The following is a 20,263-nucleotide window of genomic DNA, read 5'->3' on the forward strand; positions in this document are numbered from 1 at the left end:
AGGTTGTCAGCTGAGCACTTTTTTCCCCCAAGTCTTCAAAGCCTCTGCTTAGGTTGTCAGTTTCAGGATTATTTCAAAGACTTGTCAGTATTGTCAATGACTCACTGGTTCTGTACATAGTGAATATTGGAAGAGTGGGTATGGAGGATGCATGGGGGGGTTGGGAGATTTGAGGGGGCAAGGGGGTATGATGGAACTTGGAGGGCAAATGTGGGGTACGGATGGGGCATTGGGGGAGGTTAAGGACTTGAGGGCCTGACAGTCATGATAACAACTGGGCCGATGTCTCAGTAAATGGCGGTAGGCCTTCTAGCCAACGGCTTCGCCATCTGCCCACCTCTGCTGCCACCTTGGACCTGCCTCTGGAGGCAGTGAGCCTGACTCCCTCCCGCCCTCCACCTCTTTGGAACAAAAATATGGTGGGTGGGGCCTCCTTAACAGACAGGGGTCTGCGAGATCAGGAGCTTTCCCGATTCCCGATACCCATTTCCTGCAAGAAAATCCAGCATGTTGTATTTCAATTGCTGCTGTAAACATTTGACTGTTAGGTTGTTATAGCAGCGGTTCAGTGAGAGAGGTTAGCTTGGTCTCAAGTGATTACATTTTGTTCAAATTGAGTGGGGAAGCAGCGGGTTCTGGAGAGGAGATAAGAAGGCTTACAAAGCAAAAGGATATGGCAGCATTGGAGGGTAATGATACCCAGAGTGTGACAGGAAGGGACAGGGTGTAAAAACAAAAAAAAAAAAACAGCAGCAAATAGAGTCAAAGGGGCAAAAAATGGTAAAAAGGCAAAATTAGTGGCTCTTTACTTAAATGCACATAGTATTCAGAACAAAATAAATGAATTAGATTATAATTAAATATTTATTAAATTATAATAAATTAATAGAGGTTAATGGGTATGATCTTATAGCCATACAGAGACAAGGATAGCAATGCCGGGAACTAAATATTCAGGGGTATGTGGCTTTTTGAAAGGACAGTTGGGAAGGATAGGATGGTAGGGCAGCTTTGTTAGTACAAGATGGAATAAGTTTGATAGTAAGAAATTATCTTGGATCAGAAGGTGTGGAATCCATATGGGTGGAGGTAAGAAATAACAAGGGGAAGAAGACATAGGTAGACTACTCCCACCAAACAATAGCTCTGCTGTAGGACAGAGAATAAATCAGGAAATAATGAGGGCATGTAAAAAAGGCAGTATATTAATCATGGGTGACTTTAATCTTCATGTAGATTTGGAAAATCAAATTGGCAGAGGTAGCCATGAGCAAGAACTTATAGAGTGTATTCGGGACAGTTTCCTAGAACAATATGTTGTGGATCCAACCAGGGATCAGGCTATTTTAGATCTGGTAATGCGTAATGAGGCAGGTTTAATAAATGATCTCAGAGTAATAGATCTCCTAGGAAACAGTGACCATAACATGGTGGAAGCTAATATTCAGTTTGAGGTGAGAAACTTGGGTCGGAAACAACTGTGCTAAGCTTAAATAAGAGTAATTACAAAGGAATGAGGGCAGAGTTGGCTGGAGTGGACTGGGAAAGGAGTTTAGCAGAAAAGACGGTTGATGGAACGATGGCAGATATTTAAGAAAATATGACTCACAACAAAGATGTATCCCAGTGAGGAAGGAGGATTGTAGGAAGGGGATACCATGGTTGACCAAGGATATTAAGGATAGTGTCAAAGTGAAAGAAAAAACATACAATGCAGCAAAGATTAGTGGTAAGCCTAGGATTGGGAAAGTTTTAAAAACCAACAGAAGATGACCAGAAAAATAATGAAAAGGGAGAAAATAAACTTTGAGGTTAAACTAGCAAGTAATATAAAAATGGACACTAAGTGCTTCCTTAAATATATAAAAAGGAAGTGAGAGGCCAAAATGAACATAGGCCCCTCAGAGAATGAGGCTGGGGAAACAATAATGGGGAACCAGGAAATGGCAGAGAAGTTGAATAAATACTTTACATCGGTCTTCATGGTAGAAGACACTAATAGCATTCCAATACTAAATAATCATGGGGCAGAAGCGGGGGAGGAAATTAAATACAGTAACCATCACTGGAGAAAAATTACTAGGGAAACTAATGGAGCTAAAAACTGATAAGTTACTTGGACCTGATGGGTTGCTTCCTAGGATGTTAAAGGAAATAGCTGCAGAGATAGTGGATGCACTGGTAGTAATCTTCCAAGAATCCTTAGATTCTGGAAAAGTTCCAGAGAATTGGAAAACTGTCAATGTAACAACACCTTTATTCAAAAAGGGAGGGAGACAAAAAACAGGTAACTATAGGTCAGTTGGCTTAACATGTCATTGGGAAAATGTTAGAGTCTATTATAAAGGATGTAATAGCAGAGCATTTAGAAATGCATAATGTAATCAAGCAGAGTCAGCATGGCTTCATGAAGGGGAAATCATGCCTGACAGATTTATAAGAATTCTTTGAGGAGGTAACAAGCAGGATAGATAAAGGGGAACCAATGGATGTAATATATTTGGAAAGATATACTGGCAATGGAGGCAGTCCAGAGAAGGTTCACTAGGTTGATCCTGGATATGGAGGGATTTTCTTATGAGGAGAGGTTGAGTCGGTTGGGCCTGTACTGATTGGAGTTTAGAAGAATGAGTGGCAACCTTATTGAAACATATAAGGTTCTTAGGGGGCTTGACAGGGTAGATGCTGAGAGGGTGTTTCTCCTTGTGGGAGAGTCTAGGACCAGAGGGCATAATCTAAGAGTAAGGGGTCGTCCATTTAACACAGAGATTTGTAATATATAAGGCTACTTAATAAGGTAAGAGCCCATGATGCTGGGGGTAGTATATTAGCATGGACAGAGGACTGGCTTACTAAGAGCAGAGAGTTGGGATATGGTGGACATTTTCAGGATGGCAGCCTGTAACTAATGAGCACCACAGGGATCTGTGCTGGGGCCATAATTATTTACAATATATATTAATGACTTGGATGAGGGAAATGAATGTACTAGAAGTTTGCGGATGACACAAAAATAGGTGGGAAAGCAAGTGGTGAGGATGACATGAAGAGTCTACAGAAGGATATAGACAGGTTAAGTGAGTGGGAAAACTTAGCACATGGAATATAATGTGGGAAAATGTGAGGCTATGCACTTTGGCAGGAAGAATAGAGGAGCTGGATCTTACTTAAATGGAGAAAGACTGAAGAAAGCTGCAGCACTGAAGGGTTTGGGGGTCCTCGTGCATGAATCCCAAAAAGCTAACATACAAGTTCAGCAGGTAATAGGGAAGGCAAATGGAATGTTGGCCTTTATTTCAAAGGGAATGGAGTATAAAAATAGGGAAGTCTTGCTAAAACTATACAAGGTGCTAGTTAGACCACACCTAGATTACTGTGAACAGTTTTGGTCCTCTTATCTAAGGAAAGATATACTGGCAATGGAGGCAGTCCAGAGAAGGTTCACTAGGTTGATCCTGGATATGGAGGGATTTTCTTATGAGGAGAGGTTGAGTCGGTTGGGCCTGTACTGAATGGAGTTTAGAAGAATGAGTGGCAACCTTATTGAAACATATAAGGTTCTTAGGGGGCTTGACAGGGTAGATGCTGAGAGGGTGTTTCTCCTTGTGGGAGAGTCTAGGACCAGAGGGCATAATCTAAGAGTAAGGGGTCGTCCATTTAACACAGAGATGAGGAAGAATATCTTCTCTCAGAGGGTAGTTAATCCATGGAATTCTTTACCGCAGAGGGCTGTAGAGGCTGGGTCGTTAAGTATACTCAAAGCTGAGATAGACAGATTTTTAATCAGTAAGGGAATCAAGGGTTATGGGGAAAAGGCAGGAGAGTGGAGTTGAGGATTATCAGATCAGCCATGATCTCATTGAATGGCACAGCAGACTCGATGGTCCGAATGGACTACTTCTGCTCCTACGTCTTATGGTCTTAAAGAAGTGCAGTTCGTTTAAGATATACATTTAATTGGCAGATATATTTGTGAATAAAGACATTTTAAACCCTATAAATGGATGTTTACTCAATTATATAGGTACCTTTTTTTAGTGCTCCATAATCTGATGGGCAGAATTTTGTCGTCGGTGAGCAGGGGGCAGGGCCCGCTTGCCAACACATAGAATGACGCGAGATGATGTTGGGCGGAACCCCCAACGTCATCCCGCCCTATTTACATTTTCAGGAAGGCAGGGGCACAGCAAAATCAGCTGCGGGCTCGCCGACCTGTCAATGGCCAATTGAGGCCATTGACAGAATCATTTAAACAATTAAAGGATCTGCCTGTCCAACCTTACAGTTGACAGGCAGGCCAGGAGCCCCGGAGGCAAAGAGAAAAAACATGAAATCTCATCCACCGGCGGGATGAGGTTTCATGCAGGGTTTTAAAAAGTTTAATAAAGTTATAGTGTAAATTATGAACATGTCCCATCTCATGTGACATTGTCACATGAGGTGGACATGTTAGAGAATTTTTTTCTATTTTTAATCTTTTTCAAAGTGTAAGCGATCTCCCTGAGGCTGCACTTAGCCTCAGGGAGATGTACGCTCTTTCGTGCGTATGCGTGAAAGAGCGCACTCTCGTTTTTGGGGAATCCCCCCCACCCCCCCACCCCGGCCAGCACAGGAAGCGCATAGCATCTCCTGCCGGATGTCACGCTGGGTGGACCTTAATTTGCACGCCCACGTAAAATGACGGTGCGGCCCGCTTCTCCGGCAGGGATCGGCTCCCCGCCCGGAGATTGGGTTCGGGCCTGCTCTCCCGACAGGCAGAAAATTCTGCCCGATGTTTCTTTTAAGGATTTTTACTGTACTTCCTAACTGAGGTTGGTTTTTCTCCCAGTCTGCAGTTAACCTGAAGCTCCTAGATAAGGGAAAGCCAGAGACTCCCTGCAAACAAATTGCCATAAAATTAATTGCGCACCATGTATAGGAACAAGAGTCACTTATTTTTGATATCCCAAGAAGATATGGGGTAGGAAGTTACGCACGGCAGGCGTGCGTGTGCACGACCTGGCCGAGCGGAAAATGACACATGATGACATCGGGCCAAGTGTCCCAACATCATTGCGCAGTTCCATGACATTTTGTTTGGCAGGCACGTGCTGTAGTCACAGCGTGCCCGTCAACAATTAAAAGACCTATTAAGGCCATTAAAAAATTAATTAAATTCAAATTTACGCAGCCTGTCTAACCTAACATTTGGTGGGAAGGCGAAAAGGCCAAATGGCGTTTACATTTTTAGGAAGCCTCATCCATGGGCAGGATGAGGTTTCCTAAAGCAAATAAGATTCACACAAAAATTTTACAGTTGAATTAAAAACATGTCCCTGCTCATGTACAGAGTCACAAGAGGGGACATGTTTCATAGCATTTATAAGATCCATAAATGTGTTATCCGAAATCAGTTCATCTCCCTGAGGCAGAGAGCTGCCTCGGGGAGATTATGTAGCATGCAGTCGCGCACAGTCATGAAGGTCACGCTGGCGTGGCACACATTCCTTCCCCCCACCCTGCATAGGCAGTGCTCAGTGCTGCCACTCGTGTTTCACGCTGGGTGGCCTTAATTGACCCGTCACTATGAAATTGCTTTCTGGGCCCAATTGAGGGCGGCGGTCAGCTTCCCAACCGCCCCCACCGAGCCCACACACCAAGGGCAAAATTCTGCCCATAGTTAAGTACATAAATAGTGTAAAATCGATTATTTGTTTCTCCTCTTCTGTTTATCTGTATTTAGTATTTACTAGTATTTTTAAAACGTAGGCCACACTCTCATGGAATGATTATTATTCCATTTAATCAAGTCAAGGAAATCATGAGGACATGCAGTACATCCTGAAATAGAGTAATGGAAGTTCCTTAATTGATCCCTGAGCTTTCTACATTTACCTAGATGGTGGGAAAGTAAAAGCATACACTATGCTGTAGGAGTGAGTGCTTGTTTCTAGCAGTGGTCTATAATGCTGAACCAAAGGAAATTATCTTGTGTAAAATTCCCAGAATGTAACAAGACATAAAGCAACTTGGTAAGCTGTGAAAAGCAACACAGCAATTCATAGAATGCTTAATATGGTGGCCCTTGCTACTTCTTGTTGCTGCCTCTTCACATAATACCTACATATTCTACGACTACAAAGGGTTACATGGAAAGGGCAGGGGAATGGGATGCTTTGTAGAGAGCAGGCACAGATGATGGGTCAAATGGCCTGCTTCTGTATTGTAACAATTCTACGATTTTATTGTGAAAGATTTATTACCAGAATAAACTCAGCTACAAAGTATGTTATAGAATTTACTTTTACATTTAAAAAAATATATAAAATCATAAATATTCTTTCTTACATGAAGTCCTGAACTACCTGTATCTGCATATTATCAGTCTTTGCAATGAGCAGATTGTGTACACGTACTGGCAATATGGACAATGTTCATTTTGAAACGCACCCCTGATCATTGTTCCAGCCAGTATTACAAATGAAGAATTTTCTCAGAGCACGAGTTCATTACAACAAAAGAGCTAGCTGAATTTCAAAATATGAAGCACAACACACTGTAATGTAGTATAAACAGTACACATTTCATAATACAAAAGCACAATATATTTGGGTTTTGATGTAGTGTGGTTTTATGACTATAAACACAAAGTTCCTTCTGTAATAGTAATTAAACAATTATACAGTAAATATTAAAAATAAAAATGCTTCAGTAAGGAAAGTTCTGGACTACAAGAAGCAAACAATAATAATCATCTTTAATAACCATTTGCCCCTGCCTGACAATTAATTAAACATAGGGTGGAATTTTATGGCCCTGTTGTGGCGCCAGTGGGACTGTAAAATGCCGCGAGCCATTCAGAAGCCCATCGACCTCAGCAGGACTGGAAAATCCCGCTGGTGGGACAGGCCTTAAAATTCCGCCCATAATGCTGGTCCATCTATACTACCCCAATAACTCTTATTTATAGTTTTACAGAAGTGAATCTAAAGAAAAATCTGGAACCATATTAATCAGTGCGTTAATTTCAGTCTTCATGACAGATAAAGATGATGCAGAGCTCCCTGTCTCTCTCTTTGTAATGAGATTTTTGTTTTGAAACTGTCTTGACATTGCACACAAAGTCAAGATCAAGATAATATCTGCCTTAAAGCCAGGGGCTATTTTTGATCACAGCATGCAGGTATAATTCATTCCCACTTTCAATGCTACATATTGGTGGAATTTTATGGCAGTGGGATTTTACATTTCCGCCAAAGTCAATGGAGTTAGAATGGCTCACCGCATTTTACGGCCTCGTCCCTGCCGCGACAGGGCTGTAAAATCCCGGCCATTATGTTTTTATTTTTCTTTTTCCATTAAAAATTCCCATGTATATGTTTATAATGGGAATTGACTAATGTAAACTTGATAATGTTGTAATTGCACCATTCTACCAGCAGTGTTGCTGCAGCAACTCCGCTGAGAAAAATCTATGAACAGTTACATAAGTTTCCAATATAAATGTGAAGACAGGCTTTTGTCATGGGAAAAGTTGACAGAAAGCATGTGCAAACATTAGATTTTAATATATTTCAGAATCATGCTGCAAATGTATTTTTAAAATGCTTATTCTGAAAGACCTTACCCACTGTTGAAAGGGTTTTCATCAGGGATCACATGTGTGCTATCTTTGCCGATGAGGAATTTGACTCTATCGTAGAAGGATCGAAGGTTCTGTTGTGAAGTTGGCATCTCTGTCTGTTGAATAACATCAAGAGGATCCGGTGATCCGAGGCACAGTGGACTATCGTGGCATGAAGGCTGAAGGCAACAGTCAGGGTCCATGCAATCTATTAAGCCATCTGGTACAGAAAGAACCAAGATAACTTTAGCAAATTAATTAAAATTAGAAAAAAAAGACTTGCGATTGGAATGCAACGAAACTCATTTTTCTAATTTACACACTAACAGGGGGTCTGTTTCCACAATGAAACGTGACACACCAAATACCTGTATTATGGTCCACTCTCTTATTGAGAGAAGTTTTTATTTTGCACATGTTAAGAAAGGCTCCACTATCAGATAGCAGATGTAAGAATAATAAACTCTCAGAATGCAGCATTTGGATTTATTGGCAAAAAAGGGAAGTATTAAAAAGTGATAGAGCTGGGGTGATAGGAACTTAACTTCATGTTGAATATTTCACCTTGCCACACCAAGTTCAGACAGGTCAGGCAATGTACATTCATGCTGTTGGGAATGCAAACTCAAAATAGGAAAGAAGAATTGTTCTGGGAGTTTCCTGCTATTGCAAAATACAAATGGAGGAACTGGAAGAGGAAAGAGGGAGGACCAGACAGTGTAAGGGACATACCAGGAACTAAAATCCACAATTTTTAAGTTACAGGAAAGGAGAAAGAAGTCAACAAAATTTATGAAGGGAGGGTGTGCAGGGGAGTGGCATCAGCATTGTACAGAACAGGGACTGAAGAGCAACTCCAGCCAATCACTGAGATGCTGGTCACCGGGATGTACGACCAGCTGATACCAACTCGTGTTATAACATTCAATGGGTTTTCTGTCCTATGTACAGCATATCAAGCTCTGACTGAGAGACATGGTTGACCAGCTATCAAAAATCCTATTGTGAAGATTTGTCCAAAGACAACAGCCCTGTTACATGTAGGTATTCTCAGTCATAAAGGTTACTAAATGCATCTCGGGTGAAAATTCATCAAACCGCTACAGACATGAATAATAAAATGTTATTTATCTAACTCCATAAAATAAAGAAACTCCAATATCATGCTACACTCTGCAATGTCAACAAAAAAGCCAATCGGGAACTTATGCAGATTTTCTGAAGAGTGAAGGGAGTTCACATATTGGTCAACTGGGGTCTAGTTAAAGTTTGCTGTTGCATTCACATACATATTCAGGAAGACAAATTGTTGTAATCATGACAATTTAAACACGAACAGTTGTTTATCTATTCTTACAAATCTGAAGCCTTTTATGGTCTCTGTGTTTTTACTAATACTGCTGCAGTTTAAAATGCACAAACAGCTTCTTACCTCCATCATTATCTTTCCCATCTCCACAAGCAGTTTCCATGGAGGTGTCACATCCAGCACCCCTCCAGCCCAGCTGACACATACAATGCCAACCATTCTGATCCAGCGTGCATCGCCCATTACCATTACATAAACCTGGGCAACCCTCTGTCAACAGAAATAAATTTCACCATTGAGACTTAGTTTTTCATTAGTCATAGTTCAATATGGGATGTATTGGAGTAGACCTTGAGTTTGTGAGATTGTGTAAAATAGGTGATAGCATATTAGCAGCCTGTTTTGCATCTCTCCTGGATTCCATGGAAGGCAATGAAAATAAAAACTGGGAGAGATGTAAAAAAAGTCAAGATCTACCGCATTGTATACTTCATTCGCTTTTCTATGTAAATACGAAAATCAAAATCTGAATATTCATTTGCCCTCCATATAACTTCAGAAACAAAGCTGCCTTTACACACCACTGCAAAACAATGTAACAGTGTTGGAGTTTTAACAATCCACATCAAGGAGCAGTGAGTGGACTGGATTTTCTACACAATGGATGAAGGGGAGGTTCTGCAAGTAAAAAATGTATCTCCTCACACTGAGCCTCAATGTTCTCACCTAAAGTACTAAATATAAATTCATAAATGTTCAGTCAGTAGATTTTTCTCAATGTGACTAATAATTTTTCAGAGATTGACAAACTGCTGTGAATGTACACATTCCCTAAATGGTAACAGCTCCTAGGTTTCTCTGGGGATCCACACACGTCAATATTTTTCCTTGAATGTATACTTATATTGCTTTGTTTTCCTTTGAAAGCGCATTAATTCACACACATATTCACATTAAATTGCAACTGCCACCTGTCTATCCATTCCAATAACCCATCACATTTTTCTGAAATTTTGTATAGTATTTCTCATTGTTTGGTAAATTTCCATTTTGTATTCATAAGTTTTGAGATTGGCTTCTTTTCAATCCACTACTTCCTCTGCCCCACCATTGCTTGCCATGCGTTCCAGTGTCTAGGCTCTAAGCTATGGAATTTCCTCTTTAAACCTCTCTGTTTCCACTTTCTTAAAACCTATCTCTTTGTCCAAGGTTTTTTATTCACCTCATCTTATATCTTTTTCTTTAGTTTGGAGTCAGTTTTTGTGTAACAAAGTGAGTTTGGAGACAGCGGGGGGCATTTAATTGGGTGGGCGGGTGCTGTCTAGGGATGCTGCTGCCTTCCGGTCTTTGCCCAGATTAAGAGTAGGGTGTGAAGGCTCGTGGGCCACCTACTTTCCCTCTCCATCAATTGAGATCCTTAAATGGACAATTAATTCCCACTAAAGGGCCTTATTCCGCCACTGCTCATATTGAACGAATGGTAAGTGGGGCAGTAGCCATGCAGGGAGCCTGTAAAGCATAAACTGACGTGTTTGCTTGCAGGGTCCCTGGGGGGTCCCTCATTGTCAAACACTCACAGTGTCTGGTTGATGGGGGCCCGGTGAGAGAACCTTCCTGACCCTCTCTCTCCCGTGACCCGCACCGCCATCCCACCTTCGCTCACCTTTAGCCTGGGTCCCTCACTGATCTTAGGTCTCTGGTGTGTCCATTACTGGCAACGACCACCGCTTCCCAGCAATGGACCCACCAGAGGCCCAAGATCAGTGAGGGACCCAGGCTGCAGGTTTCAGCGATGAGGAACTGCCAGCCTCTGACTAGCCAGTAGCTCTTGGTGGGTGGGTGGGTGGGGGAGTAGGACTGATTAGCATTAATATGGCTGGCCTTCCCCAAAGGAGGCAATATAAGGCTCTTGCTGACTCTCCAAAAGGTGGGTATAACTCCATTTTAAATTCCACTTGTATTTTCTTTAAAGTGGCTTGAGAAGTGCTACAGAAATGTAAGTCATTGTTAATTTGTTCCCTATGCTCAAGTCGGAGAAAAAATGCAGTCAGTTAACCCTTCAGTTAACACCTTTGGATTCTACTTTGATCCAGGCAACACCCATTATCCCTAACTCTTTCAGGTCCCTCCGGAACACCTTGGTCTACTCGTCCAGCATCCCCAACACCTCATCCCCCTCCCACTGCACCTTCCCATGCAATCACAGAAGGTACAACACCTGGCCCTTTACCTCCTCCCTCCCCACCATTATAGGGCCTAAACACTCCTTTCTGGTGAAGCAGTGCTTCACTTGCATCTCCTTCATTTGCTGCTCCCAATGCGGTCTCCTCTACACTGGAGAGACTAAACGCAGACTGGGTGACCGCTTTGCAGAACACCTTCGGGCTGTTCACAAGCATGACCCAGACCTTCCTGTCACTTGCCATTTCAACACGCCACCCTGCTCTCATGCCCACATGTCTGTTCTTGGCATGTTGCAATGTTCCAGTGAAACCTAATGCAAACTGGAGGAATAGCACCTCATCTTCCCATTAGGCACTTTACAGCCTTCCGAACTAAACATTTAGTTCAACAACTTCAGACCATGAACTCTCTCCTCCATCTTCACCCCTTTTCAATATTCATTTCTATATTTTTATTTTTTATCCATTTATTTTTATTTATTTTCACTTTTATTCATTGTTTTATCCCCACCTTTTATCCTATTTTCAATCTTTTTTCCCACCACTGTCCCCTCTCCCCACCCCACCTCACAAGGGCCATTTGTCACTTGTTCATGTTGTTCTTTCCAGAGTGCTTACCCTTATCCTGCTATTATCACATTCTGCTTTCTTACCTTAATGCCACCATCAGCACTTCCGTTAGCCAGTACCACTACCTTTAACACCTCTTTGTCCTTTTGTTCATGACAGCTTTGTTAATCTCTCCTTTGCCCCCCATATCACTGGCCTTCTATCCAGCTTCACCTGCTCCAACCTTCTTTAAACAGTATACATTTCATCACATTTTTACTTCTCTTTAGATGTGAAGAAGTCATATGGACGCGAAACGTTAACTCTGTTTTTCTCTCCACAGTTGCTGTTAGACCTACTGAGCTTTTCCAGCATTTTCTGTTTTTGTTTCAGATTTCCAGCATCCACAGTATTTTGCTTTTAACCCTAACTCTTTGATTCTTATCCTTTAATCAAATTTTTAATCTATGCTGCTAGTCTATCCATGTTGCTCTTCCTGCCCTCAAAAAGTTGTCTCAGGTGTGATCAAAGTCCTCAGTCCCTTCCTTTCCTTTCTACATATTGTCTTGTGACAATACTCACTGCCACGGAAACTGCTTTCCATGCCTTTGTCCCTTTAGACTCAATTTGTCCAATGTTTTCCTTGCCTGCCTCTCAAATTCCACATTTACAAATTGCAACTCGTTCAAAATTTCAGAATCAGCTTCCTGGCCCACAATAGATTTTGCTCTCCAACTTTCTTTTGTTTCCCATTCTGCAATTTCAAAATGTTATCCTCGTCTACAAGTCCTTCCATGGCTATGCCCCTTTCTATCTCTTCAACTTTCTTCAGCCCCACATTCTAGCACATGCCCACTTCTCTCTTCCCTTGCATCCCTGGTCACTCTACACCAACTTTGATAACAAATCCTTCACCAGTTTTTTTGCTAGCCACAATCTGAAATACTCTTCCTAAATCCCTCCATTTTGAAATCTTTCTAACAGCTTTCAAAAGCATCCTCAAAGCCATTATTCACTATCCAAGTTATTTTTGTCATTGTGAAGCACAATGGCATGTTTTATGTTAGCAGTGTTATGTAAGAGCAAGCTGTTATTATATATTGTCCTCAAAGTCCCAGAATTCCAAATGGGAGTTAGTTGTGCCAGATTTGTGGTAACGTGGTAATGCAACAGATATCCCCCATAGCTGTCTATAATGACCCAGTCATATAAAATTGAGTACCATTATCAAAGTCAGAGCCACAGACAAATTGGGCAGATGACTGTGGCAGTAGATCCTCATGTATAAATGGCAGAGCGCCCTACTTTCTGCCATATTCTCACTGAGATCTTCACAAGACCTGTTTTCTTGCTTTATCCTGTTGAGGAGGGGATGAAGAATAAATGTTCTTCTGGGTTGCATCTTCTTTAAGTGCAGCCTCATTTTACTTTCCTCCATCCTCTTCCCCTCTTTCACAATACAGGGGATACATAGGTTGCACAAACTCACTGTTATGAAGTATTTGGGTCTACAAACCTTAGCAGCATGTCAGAGAAGATATGCTTTCTCAACTGTTGTTTCATCAGGAAATCAGTTCTCCAAAGAAGGACTGTGCCAATGGTGTGCCAAGTTGTTGTATAAGCAGAGATGCAATCATCACACGCAGTAGGTTGAAAGAGCACAAAAACAGTGACAAACGTGTGCCCAACTTGTAGGCCAACATGATATTAGTGAGCCACTATGCATCATGTAGATAGACCGTATTACAATTTTCTTCAGACTGTTTGACAGGGAATGCTTTGTGCAAGAAATCTTGAGCCATCTACCCAATGCACGATGGTGTGAGGTTCCTTGTAAGATTTCAGAAAGTATGTCATTTACTTATGCATCTGTTTCCAGTATTGACTGTGATTACCAATTGCTTTTGGGAATGGTGCGCCTCTGCCCTCTAAAATGGAGGGCATTGCAGCCAGCTCATGTAGCAGCACATTCACTTTGCTGGCCATCAAGCAGGGTCTCATGCACCATGTGATTCCATCACATGCCCCCAGATTTCACTTGTGATTCTACATCGGGTTTACTCTCACCTCATTTTTTGCCTAGGACCCCTTGCTTCCTCCCTCCAAGTCTTAGCTAAGGCTGGGAAATATGTCAACCTAATCTTGAAGTGTGTACATCCTCCTAAATTCTGCAACAAGTCAGATTTCTCACACCCCGCAGTTAAAGTTAAACTTAAAGTTAGCTCTCTGCAACAAGCCAACCTGTACAAGCAGTTATGATTAATTAGTTAAAACAAAACTAATCCAACAAAATGTGGGCAGGAGCTCACTGGATTGTTGGTTAGATTTGTGCCAGGAGGAAGCAGAGCCTATATTTAAATTGGACCACAAAATCAACCTAGTGCTTTTTCCAGAACATTTCTGCATTTCAGGATTTGTTTTTTTGCAAGAACAACATACAAGTTGTATTCTTATTGTGGAATTAAAAAGCTGGAGCTAAAAGTAGGTTATCAGAACTCATATCTGAGAACTTTATTTTTTAATGTATTGCAAACACTGTACATTTTAGATCAAAATATGAGCAGCTGCATCTCTGAGGAAACAAACTATTAATTAGAGATTTGTGAAAACTTGTATTCTTATTTGAATATGAACATAAATTACTGTTTTTCAGAAAAAAACTGTATGCTAAATGTATTAATGTAGATAGCAAGAATTTTAAGAGTTTTAAATTATGCCTGGGGCAGTGAGGTTATAATGGATTACTGTTTTGTTGCTACTGACACAAACAAGCTAATTGCTCTGCCTGTTGTAGAATATTTAAAATTTGAGTGTTGGGATACTGTGGGAGAAGGGAAGGACAGCAAAATGCCTTCAAAAATAAGATTCATCCAAACCTATTTTAAGTTCAGATAAGGTAATGTAGAGGTCACCGTGTGACAAGAATATGACTAAATTACCACAAGAGAAAGACTATTTAACAGGAGGGAGACAGAGAGCAGGAAACTATTGGCCAGTTAACCTAAAATCTGTCATTGGCAAAATGTTGGAATCCATTATTAAGGAATTAGTAGCAGGACATTTAGAAAATGATAAAACAATCAGAGTCAACATTGCATTATGAAAGAAAATTAGTGTCTGACATTTATTATAGTTCTTTGAGAGTGTAACAAACAGGGTCGATAAAGGGAAACTTGTAGATGCAGTGTGTTTTTATTTCCAAAAGGTATTTGATTAGACATCATATAAAAAGCTTATTGCATAAGATAAGAGCTCATGATTTTGCGGATAATGTATTAGCATGGATAGAGGATTGTCTAACTATCATGAAACAGAGAATTAAGCTAAATGGGTCATTTTCAGGTTCGTAAACTGTAACTAGTGTTGGGGCCTCATATTTATAAGCTACATTAATGACTTGGATGATTGGACAGAGTGAGTTTGCTGATGATACACGGACAAATGGGAAAACACGTTGTGAGGAGGACACAAAAAGCCTACAAAAGGATAATAGGTTAATTGAGTGGGCAAACATTTTGCAGATAGAGCATAGTATGGGAAAATGTGAGGCTATTCCCTGCTAGCAAGAATAGAAAAACATAATATTTAAATGGAGACAGACTACAGAATTCTATGGTACAGAGGGATCTGGGTGTTAGCATGCAGATACAGCAAGTAATTAAGAAGATGAATGGAATGTTAGCCTTTATTGTAAGGGAGGTGGGGTATAAAGGTAGGGAAGTCTTGCTACAACTGTACAGGGCTTTGTGGAGACCAAATCTGGAGAACTGCAAATAGTTTTGGTCTCTTTATTTAAGGAGGAATATACTTGAATTGGAGGCAGTTAAAAAAACATTTACTATGTTGATTTCTGGGATGAAGAGGTTATCTTATGAGGAAAGATTGAGCAGGTTTGGCCTATACTCATTGCAGCTTGGAAGAATGAGAGGTGATCTTATTGAAACATATAAGATTTGGAGGAGGCTTGAAAAGGTAGATGCTTAGAGCATGTTTCCCCTCTAGGACTAGGACGCACATTTTCAGAATAAGAGGTCTCCTATTTAAGATGGAGATGAGGATGAATCTCTTCTCTCAGGGGGTTGGTAATCTTTGGAATTCTCATACCCCAATGAGCAGTGGAGGTGGAGTTAAAACAGATTTTAAATCTACAAGGGAGTTGAGAGTTGTGGGGGGCAGGCAGGAAAGTGGAGTTGAGGCTACGATCATATCATATCATACAATTATCTTATTAAATGTTGGGCAGGCTCAAGGGGCTGAATGGCCTACTCCTGCTCCTATTTCTTATGTTCTTACTTTCCTATGGTGCTTTACAAACATCAGGAGCATTTTCCAAGCTGGGTTCTAAGAAATATACACATTCTCTAGATTAAACTCAGCTTTATCTGCACTTATGTCCAACAGATTGATGTGATGCACCTAGTGTGTGGTAAAGAGAGTCAGCATGTTTTCTGCTTGTGTGTGCTAATTTACTTTTTCTTTTAGCCTGCACTACTGGCTAGTAGCAATCTGAAAAAGAGAACCAAATGAATAAGTCTCTCCCTGTCAGTACACAGCCTCTCCAGCGGCAAGTCCTCAGCTGTCCTTCCTTGTGGCGACAAATGGAAACTGGGTTCCTCACAAGGCTAAAACTCCAGAGGAACTCATGGAGGTTTGACCCCCAGACATGCAGTGTGTAGGCCCAGTGGCATGTGAACATGACCTGACACTCATGAACCAAGTTCCCAGCTATGGGAGAATAGCTACACTGCCTTTTAGATACCTTGGGAAAGTTGATGGCTAAGGGAATAAGCCCTAACTAAAAAAATCTGGAGTGGAGCCCAAAGACAGGCTGATGTCTAAATATGTCATCTTTGCGGCAACTTCTGCAATGAAGCTGGTGCCAAAAATAGTGCTTTGCGTTAGTTTGGACTCAACTGGGGAGGTTGAGAAGGGATCCTTGACATTTGGAAAGCCCAGGGTCTCAGCCCTGGAGAGAACACTCCAATTTTGTGGACAGCAGTTACGAGTGATAAGTCTAATTCATTTGGTATACAGAACAGGTGCTACAGGCTGTCTCAGACAGAGGGAGGGACCATCCTTTCCCACTGGTCAACCACAACCCACTTCAAGGTGCGCAGCCCCAACAAGTAAAGTGCTGACCAGCTATGGTCAATCTGCTTCAACAGTACTTACAGCTGAGCGTCTTTGTTCAACAAGTGGACTGAATTCACTGGACCAGGTAAAAAAAACAAAATAAACTAGAAGAAAGAAGATGCCAATTCTTCAATTGGCAAGATGAAACACCAGGACCTTGTACACATGATTGACAGATGACTTGCAGTTAGTCGATAACGCACACAAGACAGCTGTGATCAACATGGAACTTGATGGGCTGAACATTGACATAGCTTCCCTACAAGAGACCAGATTTGCTGAGAACGGAGAAAGATATAACATGTTCATCTGGCATGGAAGAGTTCACAGGTAATGAGTGAACAAGGTGCAGACTTCGCTCTAAGAAACTCGTTATTTTCAACGGTTGGCCCCTCACAACTGATTCAGAACATGTTTTCTCCATCCGCCTCTCAATTCAAACAGGACCAGTTAACCTATCTATGCTCCAACACTGTTCTCCACTACTGAGGCAAAAGTTCAGTTCTATCAGGAGCTTGGCAAGGTTATCAGCAAAATCCCTCAGTCAGAATTTCTTTACCTACTGGGGATCTCAATGCAAGAGTGGGCAAGGGCCAGGAGACATGGCCCTCCTGCCTCGGACATCATGGCCTGGGAAAGATAAATGAGAATGGACAGAAACTACTTGAGCTTTGCTGCGACCATGAGCTTTGTGTAACTAACACCTGTTGCAAGGTGTCCTGGAGGCATTTCAGATCAGGGCATTGGCACCAGCTGGACATGATCATCACCAGACATGCCTCTTTGAACAGCATTGTCTATGTGTGCAGCCTCGAACAGCACTGGCTCTGATACAGATCACTTCCTGGTGTGCTCCAGGGTTAGGATGCAACTTTGAAGTTTTTTCATTCAAAGCAGAAATGTCCTCGTATCAACATCAGCCATACTACCTACCCAGATAAAAAAAAAAATTCCTTGACTTGATTAAACAGGATCTCTCTGCCATTCCCACACAGAGCGTAGAGTGAACTGGAACATATTTTGAGACACCATCTACAATACTGCATGGATAGAAAATAGCAGCTTGGTTGGAAGCTAACATCACTGTGATGGAACCTGTCATTGAAGCCAAGCAGTCCACTTTCATTAATTACAAGAGAGATTCAAGCGAGAACGCACTGAACGCACTAAGTGCCATTCGAAGTAAAGTCCAAAAGGCTGCTAGGTGGTGCACCAATGGCTACTGGTTACAACTTTACCATAATATCCAGATGTCCTTTGACACAGGAACTGTCAGGGGCTTGTATGAAGAGATCAAAAAGGCAACAGACCCATCAGCAAAGAAATTGTTCTATTGAAAACAAAGGCAGAGTGGTCATGACCAACTGCAATAAACAGATGCAGAACATAAGAAATCGGAACAGGAATAGAGCATTCGGCCCTCGAGCCTGATCCGCTATTCAATAAGATCATGGCTGATCTCTTGTGTTTCGATTTCCATGTTCCCATCTAACTCTGGTAACCTTTCATTTTCTTGCCTAACAAGAATCTATCTACCTCTGCCAGAAATGGGTAGAAAACTAGCTTGAGCTGTACTGTAAGGAGAAAACTGTCACTGAGGAAGCTGTAGACACTACAGAAAGCCTGTTTGTCATGGCAGAAACTGAATATGGAGCCCATAGTGCAGGAATTTATTAAAAAGCTATTGACTCACTTGCCATTGGCAAAGCGCCAGGTGCTATACCATCTAAACTCAGCAAGGATAGAAACCAGCACACCCGCAGCATCTGCATGGGCTCCCCTGTCTCTGCTGGAGGGAGGGAGCAGTGCCCCAGGATATGCGTGACGCAAAGACTGTGACCCTGTACAAGAAAAATGGCAACCAAAGTGAATGAAACAACTATCAAGGCATCTCCCTGCTGAGCATTGTGGGAAGTATTTTCCTGTGCTGCCCTTGTCAGACTGCAGATCCTGGCTGAACACATCTTCCCCAAATCCCACTGTGGCTTCAGAACTGGAATAACTGCAAGTGATATGATCTTTTCAGTCTGGCAGCTGCAAGAGAAACGTCATGAACAAAGGAGACCAGTATATATTGCCTTCATCGATCTCAGCAAGGCATTAGACAATGTGAGAAGATGCGGTCTATTTAAGCTGCCGGAGAAAATTGGTTGAGGGCTGAAGCTGTTCAATGCGATCTTTTCCTTCCATGACAGCATGATGGGTAAGGTCGGCTATATTGAGGCAACATCGGAACCCTTTGAGATCACAGTGCGGTCAAACAGGGTTGAGTCCTGGCACTGACACTCTTTGGTATATTTTTCTCTTTGCTGCTGTCATATGCATTCAGGTCAGCTACAGAGGGTATCTACCTACTTACCAGAACTGATTTAAAGTGGTCCAGCCTTGCTCACCTGAGATCCAAGACAAAGATGCACCAAATCCTCAGAAGGGAGTTTCTCTATGCTGACAATGCCATACTGAAATTCCATACAGATGAACACATTCAGTGGCAAATGGACAGACTTTATCATGTCTCTAAAGAGTTTGGTTTGGCCATCAGCATCAGTAAGACAAATGTCATTGCCAGTGCAGTTTGGCAAGATCCTGGAAAATGTGACACTGGGATTGTTGATAATTTCACGTATCTAGTCTCTACAATCACCAGAAATCTGTCATTTGTTGCTGAAATCAACACAAATACATTGTAAAAGCTGCAACTGTTATGTCCAAGCTGAGTAAGAGTGTGCGCATTAACAGTCTTAAAAAAATTAAGCTGAAAGTGATGATAGACAGCATTTCAGGGGGTGTGAAGCCAAGCTTGCAAAGTTCAGTCTCACTGTAGAAAGGGCTAAATGTTCTATCCGATGAGGTTTAAATCATTAAGAATAGAATAATGAGCTGTGCATAGCTTATAGACCAGTGAAAGAATCTTGAGAGCAGAGGACAAACATCAATGTACCACTGCGAACAAGGGGAGCTTCTTAATTACAGGGGAATCAACTAGATGTCAATCACTGTAAAAAAAAATAAATTTTGTTACAGAATAAAATTGATCAAGACGGTTCTGCAGGGACCTGCCTAATTACTCACTTCATCAAGCGTGTAACTGACAAGGAAGCCTTGGTTTGATTCCTTGGGCAGAATTTTTGAAGGAGGGGGCAGATGTGGGAATAGAGGCAGGTGGGTCTGGAAAACCACCCCAATGTGACTGTTACTGAAATGGTTCTAAATGTGCTGCTACTTTTGAGATAAGAGTTGGGAAGCAGCAAGGCACCTAAAATGGTTGGTCTGCAATTGGCATACAAACAAGTGAATTGCCAGTTCATTAAAGGGGAGTTTGCAATTTTTGAGAGGAGGCACAGGAAACAGGGAGGGTCTCCAGCCTGGATACAAGGAGGAGGTGGCTACACAGCAGAGAGCCAACGTGGATGCGAGTGTTAGTCAGAACACTGTACAAGAGGTGGAAGACTTGGGGATCATCACCTTCATTGCTACACAGTGGCC

The 20,263-nt window shown here is 41.8% G+C and overlaps 1 protein-coding gene across 5 annotated transcripts in view; it reads right to left on the bottom strand.

Moving 5' to 3' along the window:
* Positions 1-20,263, bottom strand: part of tenm4 (teneurin transmembrane protein 4) — a 523,453-nt gene that overhangs the window by 123,714 nt on the left and 379,476 nt on the right. For all 5 annotated transcript variants that reach the window (XM_041199170.1, XM_041199166.1, XM_041199169.1 and 2 more), the window contains 2 exons: positions 9,036-9,182; positions 7,607-7,823 (listed from right to left, as the gene is read on the bottom strand). In XM_041199170.1, the coding sequence (XP_041055104.1) occupies positions 7,607-7,823; positions 9,036-9,182 (364 nt within the window). The remainder of the gene's footprint in view (positions 1-7,606; positions 7,824-9,035; positions 9,183-20,263) is intronic.

Source organism: Carcharodon carcharias, chromosome 11 (genome assembly GCF_017639515.1).
Source record: "Carcharodon carcharias isolate sCarCar2 chromosome 11, sCarCar2.pri, whole genome shotgun sequence".
Lineage (NCBI taxonomy): Eukaryota > Metazoa > Chordata > Chondrichthyes > Lamniformes > Lamnidae > Carcharodon > Carcharodon carcharias.